Source organism: Muntiacus reevesi, chromosome 9 (genome assembly GCF_963930625.1).
Source record: "Muntiacus reevesi chromosome 9, mMunRee1.1, whole genome shotgun sequence".
Taxonomy (NCBI): Eukaryota; Metazoa; Chordata; class Mammalia; order Artiodactyla; family Cervidae; genus Muntiacus; species Muntiacus reevesi.
In genome coordinates, this window is record NC_089257.1 from 7,459,862 (window position 1) to 7,471,290 (window position 11,429).

At 36.2% G+C, this 11,429-nt stretch overlaps 2 protein-coding genes across 2 annotated transcripts; both read left to right on the forward strand.

Moving 5' to 3' along the window:
- The first annotated feature begins 1,589 nt into the window (after positions 1 to 1,589).
- LOC136175432 (olfactory receptor 4P4-like) lies at positions 1,590 to 2,504 on the forward strand. Its single transcript, XM_065945725.1, has one exon. It carries the CDS (start codon positions 1,590 to 1,592, stop codon positions 2,502 to 2,504), a length of 915 nt encoding a protein of 304 aa, XP_065801797.1.
- Positions 2,505 to 10,406: 7,902 nt separating this feature from the next.
- LOC136175433 (olfactory receptor 4P4-like) lies at positions 10,407 to 11,345 on the forward strand. The gene has a single exon (XM_065945726.1). It carries the CDS (start codon positions 10,407 to 10,409, stop codon positions 11,343 to 11,345), a length of 939 nt encoding a protein of 312 aa, XP_065801798.1.
- Positions 11,346 to 11,429: the final 84 nt, after the last annotated feature.

Below are 11,429 nucleotides of genomic sequence, written 5' to 3' on the forward strand. Positions count from 1 at the left end.
CCTTGACTAGACGGACCTTTGTTGGCAAAGTAATGTCTCTGCTTTTTAATATGCTGTCTAGGTTGGTCATAACTTTCCTTCCAAGAAGTAAGCATCTTTAAACTTCATGGCTGCAATCACCATCTGCAGTGATTTTGGAGCCCAGAATAATAAAGTCAGCCACTGTTTCCACTGTCTCCCCATCTATTTCCCATGAACTGATGGAACCGGATGCCATGATCTTAGTTTCCTGAATGTTGAGCTTTAAGCTAACTTTTTCACTCTCCTCTTTCACTTTCATCAAGAGGCTCTTGAGTTCCTCTTCACTTCCTGCCATAAGGGTGGTGTCATCTGCATATCTGAGGTTATTGATACTTCTCCCGGCAATCTTGATTCCAGTTTGTGCTTCCTCCAGCCCAGCGTTTCTCATGCGGTACTCTGCATATAAGTTAAATAAGCAGGGTGACCATATACAGCCTTCACGTACTCCTTTTCCTATTTGGAACCAGTCTGCTGTTCCATGTCCAGTTCTAACTGTTGCTTCCTGACCTGTACACAGGTTTCTCAAGAGGCAGGCCAGCTGGTCTGGTATTCCCATCTCTTTCAGAATTTTCCAGAGTTTATTGTGATCCACACAGTCAAAGGCTTTGGCATAGTCAATAAAGCAGAAACAGATGTTTTTCTGGAACTCTCTTGCTTTTCCGATGACCCAGCGGATGTTGACAATTTGATTTCTGATTCCTCTGCCTTTTCTAAAACCAGCTTGAACATCTGGAAGTTCATGGTTCACGTATTGCTGAAGCCTGGCTTGGAGAATTTTAAGTATTATTTCACTGGCGTGTGAGATGAGTGCAATTGTGCGGTAGTTTGAGCATTCTTTGCCTTACTGAATGTCTAAAACAAATATTTTTAAAGTTTGAGATGATACCCTTTGAAAAAATAGAGGTAACTATACTTTGCTTGTTATCTTTTTGAGTATAAAATATCATATTCTATCTGTAAATTAGGCACACTTATAAATTAATCATATCTGTAAATTAGGCACAATAGATATATAAAACTGAATTTGGCCACGTATATATACCTCATGATTCCAAATTGGTTGATTTTTTTTTTTTTTCTATTTATCACCTAGGATAGATGTAAGGAAATTTTTCACATATAACATTATCCACATATAAGTGTGTTTGTATTTTCTGTCAAAGTTTCGTTTCTATGTCTATTTTCTCAATAACAAATGGTGAAAATAGGAAATGGATGACTGCTTTTTTTCTACAGTACCATTTCTTGAATTCTACCAGGGCATAATATCCAGTTATGTTTGTTAATACATGCTAATAGAATGGTTGCGTAAACATGCTTGCTACATTCTACAGTGTTAGTTTTTAAATCAGGTATCAAATTTGCTTCTCAGGAATTAACATTTTCCAGAAAGAGACAAAGAGAATGCAACAAAAGCCTTTCAAAATAAAAATCAAATCTTTTTCTTCAAGTTTTGAACGCTTTCCATTATAAAATGCCCATGACAAGGAATAATATACATCATTGTATTTACGTATTTATAAAGATTGATAACTTCAATTTCAGGTAGCTACAAACTGCTCTGAGTCATGGAAAATAGGAATAACATTACAGAATTTATTCTCCTAGGACTTTCTCAGAAAAAGGAAATTGAAATTCTCTGTTTTTTACTGTTCTTACTTTGTTACACTGCAATTCTGATTGGAAACCTACTTGTCACGATCTCTATCACCTCCAGTCAACTTATGAAGCAGCCCATGTATTTCTTTCTGAGCTTTCTCTCCCTCTCAGACCTTTGTTACACCTCCACTGTGATCCCCAAGTTGATCACTGACTCGCTGGCAGCAAAGAAGACCATTTCCTACAACGGCTGCATGACCCAGCTCTTCACCATGCACTTCTTTGGGGGCATCGAGGTCTTCCTCCTCACGGGGATGGCCTATGACCGCTATGTGGCCATCTGCAAGCCTCTGCGCTACACTCTGATCATGACCAGACAGAAGTGCGTTGCCGTGATCACTGCTTGCTGCGCTGGGGGGTTCCTGCATTCCTTTGGTCAGTTTCTCCTGGCCATCTTTTTACCCTACTGTGGCCCCAACGAAATAGATCATTACTTCTGCGATGTGTATCCTCTGCTGAAACTGGCCTGCACTGACACCACCAGAATCGGTCTCCTTGTCGTCGCCAATTCGGGCCTGATGGGCCTGGTGACTTTCGTGGTCTTGTTGATATCTTACGCTGTGATTTTATACACGGTCAGGTCCTACTCTGTAGAGAATCACCGCAAAGCTCTCTCCACCTGCAGTTCCCACATCACTGTGGTGGTCCTCTTTTTCGCTCCTTTGTTCTTCATTTACATTCGACCAGCAACTACTTTACCAGAAGACAAAGTGTTCGCTCTTTTTTATACCATCATTGCTCCTATGCTTAATCCTCTAATCTACACGCTGAGAAACTTGGAGATGAAGAATGCCATAAAGAACTCTGGTACCATATTGCAGTAAGAGAGGAAATGAACTAAAAGATGCCTCTGATTTCCACCGCTGAACTTGTTGAATATAAGAATTTTCTACAATGAAGACTTTAAAATGTATAATGCTTGCCTTATATGCTTTTTTGTTTCATTTTGTTTTAGCAATATATAGGTTTAAGTACGAGCAAAAGCTTGCAACTCCCTGGATTTATCCAGATTCTCTGATGTGCTCTTTTCTAGTTTTCTTGTTTCTTATTTATATCTCCTCTTCCCCTCTGATCTTTTTTGACTGTGTAATCAATTTAGATATTGAGCATATCTAAATATCAATTTAGATATCAAAGGCATCATGTAATACAAATCCACACTGAGAACTCTTAGAGCCCATTCTTTGTATGTGACTTTATTCAATACAGACAATTCCGGGTAGCAATGATTTAGAAGATAATTCCATCATTTACTTGCATCATTTAAAGAATATTCTAAAAGACCAAATTTTGGACCTGCAACTATATTTCTTAAAAATATAGCTTTCTACTCTGATAATTTTATAGCCAGTGGCAATCTGGCACTTCTCACATGTCCAACACCAGTACTCTTACCTAAGCCCCACATCAATCTCTTTTCTTTTGTTCAAAGGAACTGTCTCTCCCAACTCTGTCCGTGTAAATGTGAACTGCAACTCTGGCTAATTCTAGCAGCTGATAGTCTATATTTGTTATGGGCTTGTGTTCTAGACCCAGAATTGCTTACTAACCATGAGGACTGGGACATATGCTCAACAGATCATCCGTCAAGTGATAACAATAGCCCAACACACAGTCTTGTGAGGATATATGCCGGACTGAAACACTGCTTGGTCACCCAGTCAGTGCTGAACACGGATGAACTGTTTTATTGCCCAATCTCCTGTTATGCATCAGAAATGTAACCGTTCTGATAATAGCTTTCCTTGGGAGCAGTGAGGGTGTGAGAACGGGGCTCATGTTAATATCATGCTTTTATTAATAGGCTTCCCTGGTGGCTCAGACAATAAAGAATCCGCCTGCAATGTGGGGGGTCTGTGTTTAATCCCTGTGTTGGGAAGATCCCTTGGAGGCGCGCATGACAATCTATTCCAGTATTTTTCCCCCATGGAGAGAGGTACCCGGCAGGCTGCAGTCCAGGGGTCCCAAAGAGCAGGACACGACTGAGTGTCTGAGCACAGCGCAGCGTGCAGTGGGCACCTATTACTGGGGAAATTGTTTTTTTCTTAGAGTGGGCAAGTGGAGAATATCACTTAAAGTCAATGGGCACATCTTTGGCACTGTTCAAGTTAATGGCAGTTTTTCCAGTAGGAACTGAAAGTCATCCTGGAGCTCCTTTGCCCAATGTCAGAAATGACTAGGAACAAGATAGGCCACTAGATAACTGATTAGGAATGGGTAGAATCTCAAAAGTCTTTAAAAAACTTTGTGGATATGATGTACTTGCATGAGAATTTGTTTTCAAGTTGTAGAGAGAGCCATGTTAGATAAAAATGAGTTGTCAATGTTGAGGATTCTTAAAATGGGTTCATAATATAAAAAAGAAAAATAGCATAGTTCTATCACTCAGTTTAAAATGCCCAACAAATAAACCTAAAAATAGTATGTGCTAGAAATTCTTATAAAAAGATCCTAACATATTTGCTTATTGTTGTTTTAAACCTAATTCTTGACAGCTATCTGAGAACTCCTGGATAGGGCATGCACAGTATACATGTCAGAGAACATAACAGAGCGGGAAAGTGAAAGATCACTTCTGGTGTGAAATAACCAGGGTCTTTAATAAGAAGACCAGCCAACCCTCAAAGTTTCCCCCTGCTTCAGAAGTCCTATCCTCCAACCAACCAGACTTGTATTATTGAAAAATAAAACTTCAAAAATTAACACAAATATTTCTGTTTTATTTTTATTCTTGGAATAAAAGTTGTGAATGAGGATTATTAAAAAACTTGGAGTCTGCAGCAACATGGATGGACCAAGAAATCTAAGTAAAATAAGTCAGACAGAGAAAAACAAATACATGCAATCACTTATATGTGGATTCTAAAAAAAAAAAAAAAAAAAAAATTACACAGATAGACTTAATTACAAAACAGAAAAAGACTCACAGACACAGAAAACAAACTTATGGTTACCAAAAGAAAAAGGGGAGGGGAGGGATAAATTGGCAATTGGGGATTAACAGATAGAGACTACCAAATATAAAATAGATAAACAACAATGATCTATTGTATAGCACAGGTGACTATACTCAATATCTTGTAATAACCTATAATGAAAAGTAATCTGAGATGGAAAATATACATACATATGACCACACATATATATGAACTGAACACATGACTATATGCCTGAAACCAACACAACATTGTAAATAAACTATAGTTTAATAAGATAAACAAGCAAACACTGCATTGTCAATATCAATCATTAGCAGGGAATTATGATTTAACTCCTTCACTTTTACATTGTAACCTCCTCCCTTCTTAGGTTCTCAAGAGCATAAGCCATATTTCTCTCTTCAGATGGATCATTAATAGCACATATAATATCAAGAAAGCATAGTGAGATTCTTTGTAATTTAATGAGTGACCCTACTAGTTCTTGCATTCAGGTTATTATCTACCTTTCATTATTTTTGGCTAAGACATTTTACAACTCAAAATAGAAAAGCTGATTCACACAAAATAATATCAACATCAACAATGCCTGGACATAGAAATTCAAATTGTGTCAGGTGAAATGCAATTAATGATAGCCCGTTGGATATTTGACTATTTTGCATCAACTTATAAATTCACTTTAGCACCCCTTACTGATGATAAATATGTAGTGAACTGTTGCCTGAATTGATGGTAACATCTTACTGGTTTCTACATTAAATATTAGTAATAAATTCAATAGAATCTTTGAAATGTCCATTCATCATTTGCATAAAAATTCAATTATATTCTCTTTTAAAATGTATCCTTTGACAAATGGTAAACTTTAAAGAAACTATAGAAATAGATCCATTCACAGATACCCACTGACTGTTTAAAAAAATTCAATGGTACATCAAAAGATCTTAGAAGCTTTCAGACAAACAATAAAGATTAAGTAAATTTCTTAAAGGATTAATTCAGTCGTATGATTTCAACTCTTCAACAAATATAAATATTACATTTTCAGGTAATAAATGGATGAGAAAATACAATTGTCTTATAGAATTACATAAAGTAAAATTCAAGAGGCAACTAAGGAATAAATATCTGTATAACATAAAAATGTCCTAGATTTACATTTGACTAAAACTTCTATAGATTGAAAAGAAATGACCCACAACTTCCTATTCATTTATTTAAAATATACTATTTGTAATTATACACTTGCTTATTTTCTTGTTTGTTTCATTGCCTGTCTCTTTCCTTCGTCTCCAGCCTCACTGAGGCAAAGGCTGTTTTGTTCACCACTAAATACATTCTCTAGGGCTTCCCTGGTGGTCTATGGTAAAGAACCCACCTGCCAGTGCAGGAGATGTGAGTTTGATCCCAGGGTCAAGAAGTTCCCCTGGAGAAGGAAACAGAAACCCACTCCAATATTCTTGCTGGAAAATTCCATGGACAGAGGAGTCTGGCAAGGTACATTCTGTGGATTTGCAAAAGAGTGGGACATAAGTTAGCGACTAAACAACAACAAATGCATTCTCCATAGTAAGTTTTGTCCAAGTCAGACCTTTTAGAATTAGGAGATAGTAAATATTTTTATATGAATAAATCTATGAGACAATTTTATTTTTGTTACAGTTCTTTTTAATATATATTTTCTGCAATATACATATGGAAAATTCAATCAGAAAAAAAGCGTATCTTTTCAGAAAGGAGTTTGCCTTACAAAGATAAATTGGTAAATTGCGCATCTGCAAGAGAGCCCATGGGGGCATGTAAGTTTCCCCTACGCAAAAAAAAGCATAGGGGTAAAGCATAGGAGTCTTTTCCAGGCATCAGCCAGAAATTATAATGCCCTAACAAGCTTTTTTTATCCTCCCCAGGAAAAATTAAGTCTTAAATCCTGGGTCTACTCTCTGAACCTTTAATTCTAGCTATAGGGTTCTCAGTATTTCCCATGGCAGCTCACTTCAGTCTCAGCTGATTCTGCCCTGTCCTGACAAATGAGCTTTATATACTCCATGTCCATAGTCACTATATACTCCATTTCCTCATAGTCTCCATGTCCATGTCTGATCTCAGTGGTTTGGATGTTGATGCAATAGGGAAATGTAATTAAGAACTTTGGCATATTTATTAGGTAGAAATTGAGAAACTGAAGCTATGATTTATATCTTTGGCGAAGTATAGTGATGGGAAATTTCTATATCTTCAGAGATATTGAGACCTTTTCCATATTACACATTTTGTCAGAATTTTCCTTAAATGCCAATTTAACATCAATCAGAATATATCATGTATATATGTATGTGTGTAACTTTTCTATAGAGAAAAAGGTAAAATATCACAGAGACACATTTATTTTTTTTAGAAATGGAAAAACTGCATGCTAAAAAAAAAATCTCAAAATTAGTTCAATTTACCAAACATATCTGTAACAGTGGAACTCTCGAGTTCTCTTGTAAGATTTTATGCAATTAGAGATGGATTACTGCATGGAAATGATAATTTTTAATATTCTGACTTTATCTTAGGTGTGAAGCCTCATCTTATAAGAAATCTGTCTGATGAGTTAAGCAGCTGGTAAGTTAAACCCAGTTCCTAAGTATAATAGTGACTTTCCTTAAAATGAATATTTGAATCATTCTGGTTGTATTTATGGTCTAAGCCTTCTAACTAACCTCTGAAAAACTCCAGAAACTTTAAAATGCTATTTTCACTATTTGGGCAAACCTGGCTTCAGCTGTCGTGAGTGGCGGTTTGCACACAAGCTCTTAAGGTTATCAGTGCCGTGTCTCTCAGCAGCTATCAAAATATTACAGATTTACTTGTCTTTCCATATTTCACAGATTTAATCATATTGTTAGCTCTTTGGATTCCATTATGGAAAAGTGTTTAATATGAAGAAGAATGCACTGGCCCAGCAGATTAGTGGACAGTATTGCAGCAAAGGAACAGAAGATATATTAAAAAAATAATAATAAAATCAAAACACCAGTATGCTTCTAAGGTTATGCAGAAGCAAACATGTATGATGAAGTTTTCAAACAAGCTACTTGAATGGATAGTATTTAAGTGGTAGGTTTCTTTTTCCTAAGTTTAGTTGAGATGAAGAAAAATTATCAAAGAGAACATAAACATCTGTCTAATTTGGATAAGGTTAATTAATTCAAAAGAAAGACAAACAAAAATATTAACTGGCTGAAATAAGCAGTACATTTATCTTCAGAAATGTGGGGAAGTCAACTCAACCCAGACCAAAGAGAAAGATTTTGCTTAATGATAGGATGTTTCCCCAAAGTGAGCAACCCCAGCCTTCAGGTAAGAAAGAGCAGATGGCTTACGCCAGGGAAACTCTGCTATGTCTTACCCATATTTATCCCGTGTTACAATACTGCATATTTTAAATAAGCTATTCAAAACGTATAGTAAGAATAATACAATATATCCATTGATATGACATATATGATGTCAATGACAATGAATATTTACTAAATGTTTTATCTTAATATATACCAGTTTCTGTCCTAAGCTGTTATATAAGTGACCCTGTCACATCTTTACAGCAGATCTCAGAGTTAATTACAGCATTATTCATTTTATAGGTGAAGAAGCTGAGCTTATATATTTTATCTGTGATTATGCTCCAAGTCAATTTTGGAGCCAGTATCTCATTCTATGTAGATCCAGAACTCATAACCTTAATTACTAGAATCTACTACCACTCGAATTGTGTGAGGACCTTCTAAATTTATAACACTATGGGCTTCCAAGAGGAAGGAGGGGGAACTAGCATGTTTTTGAGCATCAAGTTCTGTATATGTAAGCTTATTTACATTCCACAGTAATCCTGTAAATTAGGCACTGCATGCTTATTTCAAGGAAGAAGGAAAAAGTATTTAAGGAGGTGAAAACTCTTGCATTTGAGTATCAGAGCTGTGTGCTAAGTACGACTCTGTCTCTGAAGTTTCTGATATTAATATTTATAATATTTCCTATCTTGTTCAGGGAAGGATAGTACAAGATACAATTCCTAAGATGGTGTACTTACATTTTCTCTGGGCCTTGATCTTATAGTTAGTAATCATGTGTGTGTTATTTGCTCAGTTGTATCTGACTCTTTGTGACCCCAAGGACTGTAGCCTACCAGGCTCCTCTGTCCGTAGAATTCACCAGGCAAAAATATTTATTGAGGTGTACAGCCATTCCCTTCTCCAGGAGATCCTCCCAACCCAGGGATTGAACCCTGGTCTCCTTCATGGCAAGCAGACATTTACCATCGGAGCCACCAGGGAAGCCCTTAGTAATTGTTGATGATGGCCAATAATTATTAAATATATAGTACCCTCCAGATACTGCTTTAAGAACTTTCACATTTAGAAACTAATTATTCAAAAAAATCACCATATAAAGAGATATTATCTTTACCTTGATTTTTATAAAGAAGTAAACTGAGGCACAGGAATTGTAATGAAATTGCCACTGTATTTGTTACTTTTCATAGTCTCAATGTATCAAGCAGAGAAGGGAAGGCAGGAGAGAGGTAAATAGATGTCTTCCTCAAATTAATGGAGAATCAGAAATCACACAATATTGGAATCTGGGGAGATCTTCAGAGATTATCCAATTGCTTTATTTCATGAATGGGAGCCTGGGATCCTAGGGAATGAACAATTAAGCAACAGAATGGGAGGAAAAAACTAGCTATTTTGCCTACTTATATAGTGTAATTACCAGATGATTACCTGAATACAGGTATAACAGCTTCTATTTTAGAGAACTGAAGAGATTCTTTTATATAGTCATGCAGATTGTGTGGGTGAATTCTCTAAGAAATTAAGGGAAGAAGTGCTACATCTTGTTTATTGTATTGTGTTTGGGGGAACTATTTTGGAACTAGAGGAACCCATTTCTCAATATATTATTTCCAAACTAGGCAACTATAATTACAGTCTGACAAAACATAACTCAAATAACTTCTGAATGTTAATTTATTTTGAAAGACGATATAATCTTGCAAGAGAAATATAGACAAATAGGAAAAGCAGAGTTATAGATATATTAACTTAGAGATGCTACAAATTAAGTTTAAGAAATATGGAAGTTTCATGGAGTATTTCACATGAAGGAATTATTTCTTCTTAAAAGTCAAAAAGGATTATGAGTCCACTCATAAAAATGATTTGTTCTTCAATTTTATCATAAATTACCTGACTAAAGGATGATTGATTATTTCTTGTACTATTCCTTCAAAATTATAGCACATTGTTCACTTTTCAGTTTTTTTATTTAATTGATATTTATTTAACATTGACTCTGCACCAAGCCCTGTAAAGCCCACCCACACACCCTACACCAATTTTGTGATTTCATTAGAAACCACTTAATCAAGCAAATTCTGTAGTTGCCTCTATTTTGCATCCTAAATTGGCACATTATATGTCACCCTACTTAATACTATTATCTCTTTTTTTTTATTCTTGACAAATATAATTCCTTGCTTCCTCACAAGATAATTTAAATTATATAAAAACTGAAACTTTGTCTAATTTATCACTGTATTCTTAGCTCTTAGAAGAATATTAGTACTAGATATTCAAAAGAGTTGCATTAAACAAAAATGATTTCAGTGGGTCTCAAAATAACTTGTCTTTAAAAGGCATTGGTGCCATTTTAAGTAGATATTAGGTTTCCATTTTCTCATCAATGATTAGTTTCATTGCTTTCATCATTTCAGATAGCTTTCTTGACCATCAGATCATGGAAGATAGAAATAATGTTACTGAATTTATTCTTTTGGGACTTTCTACGGACAAGAAAGTCCGGATCCTCTGCTTTGTATTTTTCTTATTCTGTTACCTGGCTATTTGGTTGGGGAACTTGATCATCGTGATTTCTGTTTCATGCAGTCAGCTAATCACCCAGCCCATGTACTTCTTCCTTAACTGCCTTGCACTCTCAGATCTCTTCTACACCTCCACTGTGACACCCAAACTCATGACTGACTTACTGCTGGAGAAAAAGGTCATTTCCTATAAAAACTGCATGACACAGCTTTTCACCACACATTTCTTTGGGGGGATTGAGGTCTTCATCCTCACAGGAATGGCCTATGACCGCTATGTGGCCATCTGCAAACCTCTCCACTACGCCATCATCATGAACAGGCAAAGACGTCACTCAATTCTCATAGCATCAGGTACAGGGGGACTTCTTCATTCTCTGGGTCTATTTCTTCTTGCAATTGTTTTGCCTTTCTGTGGCCCTAATGAAATAGATCACTATTTCTGCGATGTATATCCTCTGTTGAAACTAGCCTGCACTGATACACACAAAATTGGCCTTTTTGTCATTGCCAATTCTGGCTTGATGGGACTGGGGATCTTTGTGGTTTTGATGGCCTCCTACATTTTGATTTTGTATAACGTGCGCACATATTCTGCAGAAAGCCGCCATAAAGCACTTTCCACCTGTAGTTCCCACATCACAGTCGTGATCCTCTTTTTCATACCTGTCATCTTTGTTTACATTAGACCCGCCACAACATTACCAGAAGATAAAGTGTTCACACTCTTCTACACAATGATTGTCCCCATGCTCAACCCGCTTATCTACACACTTAGAAACATGGAGATGAAAAATTCCATAAGAAGAGTTTGGTGCAATAAAAGGTTCTGGGAAGGAAGGCTAATGATTTGAAGGTCATTCATCTTTGATGCCAGTGACTGTCTTCTCATCACTTCCTCTGTTGCTGATTCTTTCCTGCTAATGGGAAAATCAGTC